Genomic DNA, 17,021 nt, shown 5'->3' with positions numbered 1-17,021 from the left:
AAGCATCTGGAGAAACTGAAGCTTGGTCCAGATTGAGTAGACTTCATGTAATGGGGCATCCCAGTATCCATGGGAGGGGCTAGTCTTATGGCCAAAGTCTTGGCTTCTCCTTAGAACTTTCTACTATGTCATTAAAAAGCATCAAGTCTCTCTGCCTCAGACCTGGTTCAACCCTCCTCGTGAAGAATCAAGACATCTTCATGTTCCTGGGTGGGATGTTGGCTCAGAAACACAGAGGGTGTCTGAGACAGTCCCCCAATACGTGGGAAGAGGAAGGAAAAATATGAAAAAGAAAAAATATCACTTGCACATGGGGAAGGCAGAAAATCAAGACAATAGGTTAAGGGAACAGATGAAGGGGGGGCTCATCACCATAACAACAAGCCCAACAACTCTGAAAGATGGAATTTGTGTTTTTCTTTTCACCTGTCATTCTTCTTGGTACTGTCACTCTCCTTGCTCCTGTTGGAAGACAAGTTGTGAGTTTTTCACTCCCACCAGCAAGCTGCCTGGCTCTGGGAAGTGCAGCTGCTAAGGGATGTGGGGAGAATGCAGTCTCCCAGAGGGGTCCTCGGGAGACTCAGGTTCTGTCCTTCCCTCTTCCTGGTCAAAGTTGGGAAGCGTGTAGCTTGCTCATGAAACATGAACATGGCTGTTTGTGCACAAAGGCGTGAGAAAGTCCCCTCTGACATGGAGACAGAGGAATCACAGCTCTGTTCCTTAAATAACAGGAAGTTTTGTTTCTGCCCCAGGATACCCCATCATATTCCAACAGAGGGAGTCAAAGAAAGTTGGTAAAGGCAACTTGATGGAAGATTATGGCTTGGGTCTCCTCGAAAGAACTAAATTTGGTGCTATCAACAAGTCAGTGGCGCACCTAAGGGAAATTAGAAACACTGCCTAAATGTAAACTCCTCAACTACATGAGCCAAGAAGACACCAACACCCACCAGCCCTTCATTATACACCCTATCATACTGTGCCAACTTTAGATGGTAATGCTTCATCTAAGTTTTCTTTCTGAAATTGCTGGTGACTCAGGTGCTCCCTTGATTCCAGAGGTCTTCCCAGGATTGTGTCAACATAAAGAAGGATCCATAGCACTGTGTCCTGCTAGAGGTGGCAGTGCCCATACCATCTGACTGCCCTCTTGGTTTGGTTTGTATGGCCTATTTCCCCTCACCAACATAGACTGCCATCCCCATGGACCAGAGACCTCCTTCAGAAGTGAAGGATGCTCTCTACCTCCAGATATAAGGACTTTCACTGGACCTTCCTCCTTCTGCAGATACACAGAATATGCCTCCTATTCCCACTTCCATTTGAAGATCTGACCCTGCTTCCTTCCATGATGTATCACAAATGGACACTCCACCTTCTACAGTCAGGGAGAAAGATGGCTTCTTATGATTTTTTTGAAGACAGTAACAAAAAGTGCCCACCACTCCGTTATCCTTGAAGATAATCTACAACCAAAGTGAACTTGAAAAGACTATAAAGAAGGAAACAAAAACAGCCTTGGTAACTAGGAGGCATAATGCACTTCAGCTACTGAAAGGCTGATCAGCTGGTGAAGCCAACAGGACTCAGTCTTTTCCTTCTAGCCTTCTTGTCTACCACCTCCCCCCAGGCCAGTTCCCCATCCACTCCATCTGAGCTTCACTGTCAACCACTCTCTTCCAAGCTGTGAGCTGATTATACAGTAATATGCCTCCCCACCACACCCCAGGCCTGCCCACACAGGAGAGTTTTATAGGAACTTCTACAAATCATAAGTCCTCCAAAACTCTAAAGACTTACTTCCCAAGGGAACTACAGAACTCACAAACACCAAACAGGGAGACATTTTGAGCATTCTGAAAAATCAAGACAAGTGAGAATTTACTTGTTCAGCCAACTCTTGAACCAAGCACCAAACTCATTTTTTGCATATTTCCCTTGTCAGGCCATGATACCAGAGCAGGAGAAATTCTACCCCTCTCAATAATCATTTCCACCATTTCCAAAGCCAGGCTACACCTTGCCAAGTGTAACCCATATTCAAGAACCATCTGCTTTAGCAATACAGAAAGCCACCAGAGAAATATGCTTTAGATAATCCAACAGTTCTGCCAGCCAAGGCGGCTTCTGGGGAGAGAAGGGAGGCTGCTATTTGCCAGTTGTGGTCCCCACGCTCAGCCGAGCTGAATCCTGTACAATGCACCAAGTAGAACTGGGGCAGAGGCCACTGACTTGGTCAATTGCTGGCCCCTTTCCACATACCCAGATTCAGAGTAGTCCCTAGGGCATAACAGCTCACCTTTTGCATGACTCACCAACATCCCCACCTGAAAAAGAACACACAGAGAGATATAAAAACGTTATCCTACCTAGTGCCACCGACCAACCTCAGCTGTGCACCAGTGCCAGCAGAGGCGTGCATTTCAATTTAATTCGATGAGAAATCTGAACCTGAGCAAACAATATCAACCAAGATGTTCAAGCCGCCATGGCATCTGGGGATGAGTATGCTTCCAAGATCTAAAGATGTTTTCTTGCCTGAGTCAAGAATTTAATTGATCCCCCTCTCCCCAAGTCAGCTTCCCTGGTGGCTCAAATGGTAAAGAATCTGCCGCAATGCACGAGTCCCAGATTGAATCCCTAGGTTGGGAAGATCCCCAGGAGAAGGGAATGGCACCCTACTCCAGTATTCTTGCCTGGAGAATCCCACGGACAAAGGAGCCTGGTGGGCTACAGTCCATGGGGTTGCAAAGAGTTGGACATGACTGAGCTACTAACACAGTCAATCTCCCCAAGTCATTACCTTCCCCCATAACCAGAAGTTTTGTTTGGTTGTTTTCACCACCTGGGAGGATGCTGTCCCTCAGTCCCCAACTCATGAATCTCATTGGAAGTGACAGAACTCAGGGATGGTCTCACAAACTGATGTTGTTTCTCAAGGTCCATGAAATGAGCTCTGTCCACTTCCTACTGGACATGGACGCTTGTCCCCAGGACCCTAGGAATTAAGCACCCTGCTCCCCAAGCCTGCCCATTCAGAACTAGTGCAAGATCTTTTAGCCCAGGCAACAGAGATTTCTAAATTCAGCTATCTGAATCTGCCTACGGTGTTTTTCAGCAGGCACCTCCATGAGAAAAATGACTCCAATTAAGCATAATTATTAGGGTTTAATGGAGCCATTTTTCTACCTCAGTGCCTTTCTTCTATTCCAAGCCCCCCAGTTTTCTTTTTCCCTTCACTGGGACTCAGCACAGTAAGTTAAAGGTATACACTGGTTGATCTTTATTATACATACAATAACTGTCTTATTAAATTGAAATCAAATGCACATCTAGGAGAAAGTTCACTTTAAGTACCAACTCGCAGAAAAATGCTCACAGGCATAAACAATAAGCAAGGCCAGTGTGTTGCTGAGCAACTGAGGGGGTGGGGGGCAGGAATTCAGCTGAAAAGGAAGGGACACAGTTTCCTGAAAGAATGGGGTAAGCTCAGGGGTGCAGATCTTGGTGGAAACTGCCCCGATTTCTTGTGGCATCCCCCACCCTAAAACAGGCACTGGGGAGGATGGGAAATCTAATTTTCAACTAAATATAATCAGGGATGCTCAGAGAATTGTCACACACACACACACACACACACATGCATACACACAGGCACACATTTTTTTCTTGGGGAATGTTGAACACTCTGTCAACATATACAAAACCTTTCCAACTATTATGAATGTTAAAGAGGGTGATGGGGTTGAGTGTATGTGTGTTAAAATGCTGCTGCTTGGTTAGTCTCTAGCCCCCTGGCTCACTGGACTCTTCCCCCTCCCCTCTCCCTCCTCCTCTTCCTAGGACAAGACGAGTGCTCTCAGCCTCAGCAATGTGGCGGGCGTGTTCTACATCCTGATCGGAGGACTTGGACTCGCCATGCTGGTTGCCTTAATTGAGTTCTGCTACAAATCGCGTAGTGAATCCAAGCGGATGAAGGTGGCATCGTCTTCCCAGGCCTTTTTCCTAACCTGTTCTGTGATACAGCTGGGTTTCCTGGGAGTCCCTTTTGCTAGAAAGGGTGGGGAGTGATGGGAGGTGGAGGTCAGTCCAAGGCAGGGGATGACAGAGCTAGGTTATGAGGAAGGTGGCAGGGAAAGAGCCAGCAGTGAGAGAGGAAGGAAGATGTTGGCATGTGTCAGGATAAATACAAGGCCTGAGAAAACAAATGCATCAGCCAGTGATGGGGGGTGAGATGAAAAGTTAAGGGTTGAGTGGACACTCAAGGCAAAGAGAGGCAAGAGTGACTGCCTCATGGTCACTCTTGGCAGTGACTCTCTGAGGTCATGTTAACTGAAGCGTAGCTCCAAAACAGCAGAGGGGGCATCTTCCCTCTGCAAGGTGGATGCTCTTGCCATGCCGGGTGAGGCAGGTCTATTCTTGGCCATCACACTGTAAGATGGACTTTGGCACAGAGGATCGTGCCCAGAGAATGGTAAGCACATTAACTGATGACCCCAAACCACATCAAATATAGTGAAGGCAGCTAACTCAAAAAGAGAAGAAATACGGAAGTTATGAGAGCTGCCTGTAAAAACATGAAGAATTCTTGGGAGTGAAAGAAAGCAGACCAGTTTTGTGGAGTCCCAAAGTATGCAACAAGAACTAATGACTAAAAGTTATGGAGAACAGATGTGAACACAGTAAGTGAGGTCTACTTTTCTTTCAGAGCTATCCCCAGATGGGATGCATTGTGCCAGTAGGTAACACACAGCCCATCACTAGAGGCACACAGGTAGAGGCTGAATAATTCTTGACAAATGTATAGATTCAAAGTAGCCAGTGGGAGTCTGGACTAAATGACCATCAAGGCCCCTCACTTGTATCATTTAGCTTCAATAAGAAAATATTTTGGGAAGGAAATGTTATTCATGTGAGCAACACCATAAGCAAGACATCATGAGGGGGCAGAGAGGACTAAAACACTATCTGTAACCTTCAGCATTTTTAACAAAGAAAATCTACTCAGGGACCCAAACCATGCCATAGATAGGAAGACCTGTAGGGATATACAGGAGGGAGAAAATAGAGAAGGCTTCCGGGAAGAACCAGAAACTAACAGGAAGGACAAGTGGAATTCAAAAAATCAGAAGTGGCAAGAAGCACAGTCATTCTGAGCAATGTACCCTAGGCTGTTACTTTGACTTGAGTAGGACTCATTGATAGAATTTTCTCTCCCAGAATGTGCCCTAAGAAGCCCTTTTTTCAACATGCAGTCACTCCCAGACTCAGCACACCCACTGTTGGATCACAGCCATGGCCTCCTACCAACCCTCTTCCTGCCTTAGGCACCCACCCTACATATACCTCCAGGTCCCTCTTGGAGAAGACATTGCTGGACATTTCCTTCCCCTGTTTGGAAACTCTGTACTCAGTTCTGTACACAGGGAGTGGGAGTTGAGAGTGGAGGGCCGTCTGGCCTGGCATTCACCATTCCCACATCATAGCTCTAGCCTACTTTCCCTCCCCAGGCAAGCTGCTCTCCTTACATGTGCCACGCTCCAGCCACCCACCTCATGCTGTCCACTGCACCCACCCACGTGCCTTGATGCAAGTCAGCCCTCTCTCTGTCTTCTGTCCCATTATTAGTCGCTTAGTTGCATCCAACTCTTTGCGACCCCATGCACTATGGCCTTCCTGGCTCCTCTGTCCAGGCAAGACTACTAGAGTGGGAAGACATTCTCTTCTCCAGGGGATCTTCCCGACTCAGGGATTGAACCCAGGTCTCCTGCATTGCAGGCCGATTCTTTACCATCTGAGCCACTAGGGAAACCCCAAAGTCAACTTCCCAAGATATATAGCATGGAGTAATTAAGGGATGGTAGTGTGTTGGAGAAGGAAATGGCAACCCACTCCAGTGTTCTTGCCTGGAGAATCCCAGGGACGGGGGAGCCTGGTGGGCTGCCGTCTATGGGGTCGCACAGAGTCAGACACGACTGAAGTGACTTAGCAGCAGCAGCAGCAGCAGTGTGATGGTACTTGGTCAGGGACCTAGGAACACCTCCATCCCACCCTTGACCAGTTTATCCAAGTTCAGGCCCTCTCAGAAAGGACAAAGCACAGCAAAAGTACGGACCTCAGATTCTAAATCCAGTGCAGACCTCCAAGGAGCTTGGCTGGACACAACAAGATCTCCTAGAACCTGAAGGGCTGTCTTTGCCTATCCCATTTAAAACATTAGCCTAAAGACTCTCTTATCTTACCTTTCAAAAATGCGGAAAGGTTACTCCAGAGGCAGTAAGTGGAACAGGAGAAGACCTAGGTGAGCATAACCTTTACCACCCAACAAAACCTTCCCCATGGGCCATAACCAAAACCAGGATCCCAGGATTGGCGGTGTTCACTGAGGGAACTCCCCCCAAACATAGTGCAGCAAGGCTCTGGAGACTGAATGTCTGAGCACAAATGTTGCCTGCTTTGCACATTAACTGAGTCATCCTGAACAAGTTTCAATAGCTCTCTGATCCTCCTTTTCATAAAATGGGGCTAGTGGTAGCACTGGGCTGGCCAAAAAGTTCATTTGGGTTTTTCAGTAACATCGTACGGAAAACCTAAACAAACCTTTGGCCAACCCAATATACACCTTATAAAAATTGCTGTGGATTATATGAAAAAGTGGATATAAAGGCTCTGCAAAATGCCTGGGCCATAGTAAGCCCTAAGTAAATAATAATTACTAGAATTATATTATTATAAAGAATTATAATATTAGTGGCCAGCTACAGCCTCCTTAAGACTTTCATTTCATAGCCCCTACTTACATGTCCGAGGGTTTTTTAAGCCATAGAGATTGTGAGTTTCCTAAGGTAAGAAGCTGTATCTGATTTCTCTTTGGACATCCCACACACATAGGGTAAGCGTAATGTGGGATTGTATCCAGAGAAAATCTCCTGGAGGATAAACTGAGGCGAAGGAAGGAGCTGCTGTTAGGTGAAGCAAACACAACCATCAGAACCACCCAGCCAGGAAGCACACACATCACCTGATGTGCTTTTGGCTCCATCATGAGATCCGATGAGACCAGACATGCCCAAGCAGGACTGGACTTCCAGCCCTTCCTATGGGATGACCATATCCTACTAATCATGATCAGTGCCAGGTGGTGGTACCAGGGTGGCTAACAACAAAGATCCTCTTAAAGCTGTATAACATTGACCTTCACCACTGAAGTCACAACATGCAAGTAAAGACAAGAATCCTCAAGAAAGTCAACTGAGTCATACCATAACCTGTGGGAGACATTCTCTCCCTTCCCTTGCTAAGGAAGATATCAAAAATCTCAGAAGCCAACATCAGGATCTCTTAGAATCATTAATGCAAGCTGTTCCATCACAATCTTCTATAGTTAATTCCACTGGTTGGCATGATTTCTGCCCAACACAATGAGACTCCTAATAGAATTTTTAATCTTCTACCTGCAGAAAAGATGCCTTTATGGGCCTTAAGAATCAACCCAGTCCTTAATTTTCAGAGCTCCATCAACCCCTCTCTTATCCAAAAGAGATAAGTGAACACATTCTGCTTGCCTCTCAGACTTTGCTGCTTTGCAGTTCTTTTTATCATTCTGTACTTTGCCTGCTCCAAAGGCAGATTAGCTCTTTTCAAAAGTGCAGCCTCCACCTTCACACAGAGGACTGCACTGACAGTGTCCAAGGCCTTTGGCAAGAACCTTCCCTCTTGTTTCTTCCCTTAACCACAGTATGTGGACAACTCTTAAGGCCTTGAGCCCCTAAACCTAGTTCACAATCAGCCTCCTATTTCTCAACAGTGTTTAAGGAGCCCTTCCCCACCCTACATGAAAAAGAGAGGAAAGAGAAGAGGGTGCAGGAAAGGAGAAAGAACGAAGAAAGGGAGGAAAAAAGGAAAAATACCTTTTTAGTAACTTCCCCATTCAAAGGGCTTAATATACATTTTCGTTAACCCTGTGCTTGCAGTTCTACAAATGAAGAAATAGGGGGTCAGAGAAGTTAAGTAGTTTTTCCAACAAACTCCAAGCTGGTAGAACAGGAATGAGATCTCCAACGTGGCTTCCGCAAAGCCTGGGTTCTTGGTACCAGCCAAGCCACTTCTCATCAATTTCCCTCTCCACCCCAACCACAGGGCAACAGATAATTTTTATCACCCCTCCAGGTCCCATCAAAACCCCACCCACAGTGCACAGACAAATAAGACAGAGTCCTTATCCTTAGCTTTGTCTGATCTAGTTGTTTAGGCCATCCGTGGAACGTGATCTTTGGCTTGCGCGTTACTGAGACTCTTTCCCCTTTGATATCACGTGAGCGGGACACAGAACAAGTGTCACAGGGACGGTGGAAAGGCACCCTGCAGGCAGTCCTACAAAGACGTACGAAGAACCACTGCCTGCTAGGCATCACTCAGCCCTCAGGATCCAGTCAGGAGCAAGCCAGACACAGTTCCTACTCTCAGGAAACTGAGAGTTTAATTGGCAGACAGGAAATAAGCAAATGTGTAATATATGTTCAATGAGTGTTTGAAGAAAAATGCTCACAGCAGTCCAGTCCTGATTAGAGAATGGGGTCAGGGACAGGACTGAAACAGTGATGTTGAACAGGCTTGAGGCAGAGAAGGCATTAACCAGGGGACGATGGTTGTCACCAAAGAAAGCATAAGTATCACAGACCCAAAGACCAGAACTCTTGCCAAGACGTAAGAGGAAGGCCAGGGAGGGTGGGCACAGGAAGATGATGAGAAAGGAGAGCAAGGAAGAGCTGGGGGCTCAGAGAGGGACTTCAGGCAACACCAACGTTCCAGCTTAATTGAAACTGTCACACAGTAAAAAAAATTTCAAATCCAAGACATACTCCAAATTGAATAAACTCTCAGACACCCTGTACCTCTCCTCTGCCTGGGAAAACAGACAGAAACCTGAGCCTTTAACTAATATTAAGGCTAACCAGGGTCTTTATTATCTACCACATTGTTTCCCCCAAATAAATAATTCCCAGCCACTCCCACCCCCAGAAGAGCACTGACTTTTCATAATTGTAGTGGCTGTGTTGACACGAGCTGTGTGGAAACCACGGCCATCGAGGCTTTGCATGTTTCCCCTGGAATTAACAAGCAGCTGAGGTACGTGGTCAGGCATGGGTGCAGCAGGGTGGGGGGCAGTGCATCCTCCACAGCAGGTGGTCCCTCTGACTCGACGGCATCACCAAGGGCTAAGCTTTTACTAGGGTGTTCTATGATGTGCAGAGGCTGGGCAGATTTTCTTAGAAAAGCAAGTAGCTGAAAAGTTAGGGTGTCATCACTGTTAGATAAATGAGTTTCTGAAGCAGCAACTCCGGGACTTTGAGGCTAGACTTTTCACTCACCCTTTTCTCTCTGAGTATCTGTTTCAGAAACAACTACTTATAAGGATGAACTTGAAGAACGGCTGGCATGTCAAGGATGGACAGGGGAGAACCACAGTTCCCAGAGGCAAGGGGAGAGATGACGTCAGCTTCCAATGTGTTAGCTACCAGGGGGAGGAGGCCCCACAGGCAGGGGACCGTTCACTTTGACCCTAGGTCACAGATAACTGTAACTTGAAGCAAGTCAGTGACAAGTCCTCAGTTGCTCTATGAGGTGAAATCAACTAAGACCAGTGTGTTTCCACCTTATTTGCATATTAGAATAACCCGGGGGGTGGGGGAGGTTTGAAACTCCAGACATCCAGGCCACACACCACACCTATTAAGTCAGCATCCCTGAGGCAGGTCTCAGACATCAGTGTTTCTTCCCCCAAAACCCCTAGAACCTGCAGCCAACTTTGAGAACTAGTGAAATGGTCATTTTTAGCAGTGCTTCCCACTCCCATTTTGACTCTATTCATCCCTTCTCCTGAGATTAGAAAGGAAACCAGTAAGCAGGTAACCCCCACCATCAACAGGAATATGGAGTCACTGACCTCTGAGAACCCCTCAGTTTTCATGAAAACCAATTCTGAATGACTTGAAGAGTTCTAGCTACATGCCTGGCTCAGTTACCTCAGACTCATAGGCACCAATACTGATTATGCCACTAGCCTTCTCCTTTAAAATAAATATGTCAAATACCACTGACTTCTATGGGATATTATGGAAATATGTAAGACCTTTTGGGAAACAAAGCCCAGGGTGATCTGTGTGAACTTTAAACTTTTTGTTTTAATTAAAGGAGTGTGGCAGAGAAAACTCATAGAAGATAAGACATCCCAAGCCAATTCATAGACGGTTCCACACTGCCCACACACACAAATAAAAAGTTTTTTCAACAATTTAAAAGTGAGAACAAGTCACCATGAATTCCTCATGTTTTCTTTGTACATTTCCCCCATAGAGCAGCACAGAGGTGTTGATGTGATCTTGACTTAGAAGAATGCTCTCCAGGTCACACTTCCTCTTCAGTGAAGGCAGAATGTAAATACACCATGTCCAGGAGTTTGAAGAGGAGACAGAACCCATGTGGGTGGAGCATCATATGGGGCAGATCTGCCTGAATCATGGAATTTTTTTTTAAAAGAAAAACTATTTTAAAACACTGTCAGAATTACCAGTAATAAGAGGATCCTCCCAAAGCATAGCATAGCAGAAAGAATAACAACTGGGTCAAAACTGCCCTGTTTATGTCCACGAGGCCACAGGAGATTGACTGACTTCTCTGATCACTAGAATCATGCCAATATGCAAAGGGGAAGCCATCAACTTTTTAAGACTGGCCCTATGTGTTTGGCTTTTCTTAGACACATTCAAAGATATCTACTGGGCCTCTAACGACATGCTGGGCATGCTGGCAGGCAGCTAAGGATTGAGAAGACACAGCCCTTGTCCTTTTCCAGACAGTTAGCTCTCTTAAAGAAGACAGAAGTTACATACCTGAAGCAGAATCATTGCAAGCGAGTGTATAACGTATGAGAACTGGCGAGGATGGGGGCAGGACATGCTCGGGCAGTCTAAGACGACTTCAAAGAGGTGGAACAAACTGAGTCTTGAAGGATGGACAGATTGGCCTTACAGAAAGAAACCTCTAAACTCACAGACAATTGTTTGTATTGATTCTCACCAAGACACTAAGCCCTACCTCAAAATTCCTATGGGTATCTTTTAATGGGAAGTTGGAGGTGACAGGAAGAGGGTTTGGATTTCTGGTCATGAAATTTCATTCTCCAAAGAAACTTAGTAAAGAACATTTCCTCTTGTCTAACGGAATATGATTATAATCACAGATTCTGGTCTTGATCATTTTGTCTAACTCATCTCATCCTGGGGTGATCACTGGAGCTCTTTTGACATCTAGAATTCCAACATTCTAGAAATCACAATCTTTCACAAATCAGTAGCACCAATCTGATGTGTCAGGGTAGAAGTACAGGTTATACGCACTAATGGGAAGTGGATGACAGATAATCTCTGAAATTCATTTTCATTTTCTTTAACACAGGCTTTTTTCCCATTATATTATGCATACCGTATTAGTCAAACAAGTCCTATGTTCTCTTAACACACACTGCTAGAGGTAGAATGACAGTTTTTTCCAGAAGTAATCATAAGTCGTTTTAAACTTTCACCCAACAATGATATACCATCAATTCTGTGTAACATTTCAACTCATTTTTTCATGCAGTATAGAACCATTCTCTCTAATACACTTTGACAAACATGGAGATTTCAAAGGTGTCGCACAGGGTCGGGCACAACTGAAGCAACTTAGCAGCAGCAGCAGCAGCAGCGAGATAGCTACGCACAAAGTCACACAGCAAGTTGATGTCAGAATCAGGACTGAAACCCAAGGCTCCTACACCCTGTTTCCAGAGCTTTTCTACTGGGTCATGTTGCTACATTTATTATTATCAGTACTACCATGGAGCCATTGCATCTTTAGAAATCATAGAAGGCGAAGGATCTTAGAGATCACCCAATCCAGCCCGTCTCATTAAACTTTGAGAGCATGAGGTCCAGAGAGGGAATGAGACTAGTCCACAGCCGGGTAACAGTTCTGTGAGTTCCCAGGAAGTCAGGATTAGCATTACAGATTAGGAAACAAGCTGGGTAGGGGGGAGAGTTGGAGTGACATTTTAAGCCCAGTGTTGACTCATTCTCGTTGCCAATCATTGCCAAGGACCTGGGGAAGAACCCCCGGTCCTCCTGAAAAGGGTTTCTGTTTGATCCCACAGCAATCCATCAACGAAGCCATACGGACATCGACGCTCCCCCGAAACAGCGGGGCAGGAGCCAGCGGTGGCGGGAGTGGAGAGAACGGCCGGGTGGTCAGCCATGACTTCCCCAAGTCCATGCAATCGATCCCCTGCATGAGCCACAGTTCAGGGATGCCCTTGGGAGCCACCGGATTATAACTGGAGCAGATGGAGACCCCCTCGGGGAGTATGCCCAGGCTCCCCCAGTTCCATCCCATACCCTTCAGTGCCAAAAACAACAGAATGAAACAACCGCCACCAACCACCAGGACCACAAGGAGGAGGATTCAGCAGATTTTCCTGAAGAAACAAGAAACCATTTTGCGGCCCCTTCTCCTTTTTTGATGTTCTTTTGCCCTTTTCCGTTGGCTAAGTGAGGATGACAAATAACACTGTACCGCAATAAGGGGAGAATAACCCTGTCACACAGAGCCTGTGTCACTGGAGCACTAACGAGGAAACTGTACTGTTTTCTTTTAACTCAGTTGTTCATGTGTCTTAGTGTGTGCATTATTTTTTTTTCTTACTAATATCCCTGGTTTGCAGGTTCTGTTAGATCCCTTCCTTTTCCTTCTTACTCCCAACTCCCTACCCATCCCACTTTAGTTTTCAGATTAGAGACTCAAGATTTGCTCCACCTGACAAGCAAGCAAAAGGAAAACAGCAATCTTCAAATGAATTCATCATGGGAGCTCTCCAGATTCCCTCCACACCTCGGCCCCAAGCCATGGATGGAGACCGACATTGCTGGAGGAGTGGGCTGCCTCTCCACACAGGGCACTGCCCAGGCACTGACTTAGTTAAAAATGTGTGTGAAGCAACTCAGACCCTGGGTGGCAAAGAAGCTGTAAAGGCAGACATGCAGTCAGAAGAAGACTCGTGAAGTTATTGCTGAAGACTCAGATAAAGCTTCCTTGAATGTGTAACAGCCATCTCACAGGCCTTAGGTGGAACAGTATGCTTTGTCACAGAATCACGCTCAGCCCTGAGGAGTATGTCCTTCTGCTATGCTCAAGCCTAGTGGCATTCTGGTGGCTGAAGGGCAATTGGCCTCCTAAACCAAGTCGAGTCTTGGGAATAGCTGACATCCAGAAAACTCTCATCCCTGATTCTCACTTTTCTTTTGATAGTCCTCTGCAGCAACCCCATTGTAGAGTAGACTCTTTCTCCTTGGAGCCTCTGATGTGGGGGAAATGTTATACAAGCTAAATGCAAAAAAAAAAAAAAGAAAAAAAAAAAAAGCTGATGGACGAACTTTGGAAGAGGAAGCTTCATCAAAGTCCACAAGCAATAGAACTTTCTATAGTGTGCCCTGTCCTAAGACTGAGAGACCAAGTGTGAAGTTTAGGGTTTTAGTGAGCTGGAGAACTTGAGCTTTTATGTCCATGTATGAGTGTTATCAGGTGGTCAGATGAACTGTCATCTTTAGAAAGTGAAATGCCCAAGGCTGAATGATTTGAAGGATAGGGAGATGCAGTAGGTTGATAACAACCCTGGGAGACCTTAAGATCCCTAATCCCAACTTGTAACTTGAAGAGGCCAACCTTCCCCCTGGCTAAGACAGAATGAGAACGTTGTAATCCAATGACCAGAATCATTGGATTGTGCCCACAATGTGAAATAAAACAAGATTGGAGAAGTGACAGAGTTCAAGGAGAGAAGCCTAGGCTGACTACAACTTTGGTTGGGATCTTGGCACATGGCTTTCTTGGAGATCCCAACCCTCATTCTCGGTGCAGTCAGCTTTCTTCTCTCCAGCACCTCTCTCCTAGGTGCATGGTTCATCACCTAGAGTGTGCCATGTGTCATAAGCCTTTACTGAAAACCATACTCTGGCTTGTTCCCTCACCCCCCAACTTCTATCCATTCTTCTTTGCTAGGGATTATCATTAGCAATGGACAAACTAAAGGTTTTGGAGCCTGTCTCCAAGTAGATGCAGCATGACTGGCTTCATATGTGGATTTTCTCCATGGACCCCCACCATCTGTATGTCTCTTCCATCCTCCTTTCATCAGCCATAGCAAAGAACCGTCCCCAAATCAAACTCTTTGCCCTCTCAACTCAAGTGTCATTCAGTCTCTCATATGTCAATGTGGGCATGTTATGTGAAGCAGGACCCTCGAGAAGGATTGTCACTTTTTGCTACTGCCCAGCTGGCGTCCTCCCCATCCATTGCCCTCCCACCAGATCTTCCCTAACTTTTAGCCTACCACTGCAGAATCTGATATGACCCACCCTTATGGAGTCTGCATTTCAGAGGAGTTCGAAATAACCCTCTACAATCCACATGCTTCAGAAATATTTTGCCTTTGGCCTGGTAAGATGCCTGTTCAGCCACTGAGTTCAGCAGTAACATGATCTGATAGTAACAGCTCAGCTATCCTAGAAATGAGTGTGTATGCTATGTGCGGGTCCAAGACTCCAGCAGAAAATGTTTTTGATTGACAGAGGGATGATGGGGAAAACAAAAGTAAGAAAAAAGTTAACTTGTATTATGTATTTTTACTACACTTTTCTTAAAAATAGAGCAATGGGAAAACTGAAGGAGACTGACATTTTTCTCAACAGGAATCCATACTAAACAGTTCTGGCTTTCATTAAATTTTGCTGTTTGGTAACTGGGCCTTTTATTTAACATCTCTATTTGTTTTAACTCTCTTGGCAGATGTGTGAAAGGATTTTTGCTTGATCAAACACTAAATATTTTTCTTGGTTCCTGTTTTTCTTTCAAATAGACAGGTTTCTTTTTCTTTTGGTATTTGCATAAAATGAAAATATCACCAAGAATTAAATCACTGTGGATCCATTATCTACTTTTCATATTTGTCCATTCCATTTTTGTGCCATTTCTGAAGCCAGAGCACTAAACTATGTTATTTCCTTATTGTCAAACCTAAGTTCAGTGCATTTTCAATGGTGACCAATACTCCTGACTCAAGAACAGTTCTTCAAACAAAGTCATTGCAGATGAACTAGATCACTGTGGTTTATTCACCCAAGTGAGATAACAACAACAAAAAGACAGAATGGTATCGGTTTTCAAGGGTTATGGTTCCAATTGCATAAGGAGCAGGGTTTAACTCTCAGTGGTCACAGCACCTCTAGGGAACTGGATGGTTCACATGGAATGTCTTCCAGACATTCCCCCAGTTGGAGGCCAGGTATACCTATGATGTGCAATCACAACCGAAACCAAATCTAGATCAGGCTTATAAAGAGACAATTGTGGTCCTCAGACCATAAGACCCCTCTTCTTGCCTCAAAGTTATTCTTTCACTCGAGCAAGAGGGACTCTGTAAAGGACCTGACATCTTTTGACATGGAAATACCAATGATTAAGAACAGCTTCAAGTGTTTTCTTTACTAGGGAACTTTGCATATGAGAAGGGGTCAGAGGTCTAAAATAACAGTGGCATTTCAAGCAGTGACTACCATGGTTTAAAAGGGCTGGCAGAAGGGAAAGAACTTAGCAGACTTGTGTGAGGTTTCAGTCACTGTTCAGGCCCACTCACAGTCACCTCCAGCATCTAGGGTGCTTCTGAATGAGGAAGCCCTTAGCACCAGATGCCACACGGAGAAAACTGATCTGTCACCTTCCCATCAAATAGTTGGGATAGTGATCATAATGGCTATAAGAGCACAGGTTGCTATGCACTGAGCACTCACTATGTTAAGCACACTTCATATCTTCTAAAGCATGACAGGGGCCCATAAGAAATGAGGAACCCCAGACGTAAAAGAGATATCACAACCTCCTCACAGTCTTGCAAGTGACAGAGCCGAGATTCTGCCAGGAACCCAAAGGCTTTACATTGCCCACCTCATTGTTAACCAGGTTATAATATGAACAGGAAAATCAGGGGTGAACAGGAAAATCACAGGCAAATAGTCCTCTGCCTTCCCCTAATACCAAAGTAACTGAAAATGGAACGGTGCAAGGTACACGGGCCACAGCTTCTGAAAGTCAGTCTATGCTCTTGGGGCATGAGCGATCACTATTCCAGATAGGATTAGCCCGAAAGGAAAAGAGGAGAAAGAGTCACTTTGGGCCCTTTTAAAAATATCAATATTCAGGCTAAAGAGTAGCAAGCAGGCTGGAAAGAGGACCGGAAAGCAGGCTCCCCTGCAGAATAGCTGGTTCAGCCTGGAGAAGGATCCTCATGCCTGTCCAGAGGAAGCAGAGCTAGCTTTTGAGTGGACAAGACCCGGATCAGTCGTGGGACTAAAGAAGTTCATAATGGTCCAAGCATCCCCATGGTAGAACGAGACAGTCCCTGGAGGTGATGCCACTGATGTGAAAGTTGAAATATATATCCTCTAATGTTCCTTACTTTATCTTTGCATCTCAGCAGCCTTGTTCAGGTTATCTGCTAAGTAACACTCTGCTATATGTTAAGAGGAGGTCAGCAAGGCCCTACAAAAATGGGTATAAATATCACTAAAATCGTGTCCAAAATCAACTTATTCTCATAAGAGACAAGATGGCAAGTTCCTTCCTCACCAGATGCTAACGTTTCCTCTAGGAAAAAATATCTATGGAGGTCCATTCCTATCCTGTTGCTGCTACTACTGTTTAGTTATTCAGTCATGTCCGACTCTTGTGCAACCCCAGGTTCCTCTGTCCGTGGGATTTCCTAGGCAAGAATACTGGAGCAGGTTGCCATTTCCTCCTCCAGAGGATCTTCCTGACCCAGTGATCGAAACTGCATCTCCTGCATTGGCAGGCAAATTCTTTACCACTGAGCCACCTGGGAAGTCCCTGGTGTGAGTCTGGCCACTGACAAATGACCTTAATGGAGTGCTTTGTAA

The 17,021-nt window shown here is 45.4% G+C and overlaps 1 protein-coding gene across 2 annotated transcripts in view; it reads left to right on the top strand.

Annotated features, from left to right (window-relative positions):
* GRIA1 (glutamate ionotropic receptor AMPA type subunit 1) overlaps window positions 1-14,991 on the top strand; it is a 354,780-nt gene extending 339,789 nt beyond the window's left edge. The window contains exons 15-16 of one of the 2 annotated variants that reach the window (XM_088838546.1): window positions 3,844-3,978; window positions 12,170-14,991. In XM_088838546.1, coding sequence (XP_088694672.1) covers window positions 3,844-3,978; window positions 12,170-12,370 — 336 coding nt within the window. In that variant the 3' untranslated portion in view covers window positions 12,371-14,991. The remainder of the gene's footprint in view (window positions 1-3,843; window positions 3,979-12,169) is intronic. The other variant, XM_055430430.2, reaches the window with a different exon arrangement.
* Window positions 14,992-17,021: the final 2,030 nt, after the last annotated feature.

Source organism: Moschus berezovskii, chromosome 8 (assembly GCF_049115385.1).
Source record: "Moschus berezovskii isolate FMDL1 chromosome 8, NW_MosBer_1.0, whole genome shotgun sequence".
Lineage (NCBI taxonomy): Eukaryota > Metazoa > Chordata > Mammalia > Artiodactyla > Moschidae > Moschus > Moschus berezovskii.
This window is presented reverse-complemented; position numbering and strand designations above follow the sequence as displayed.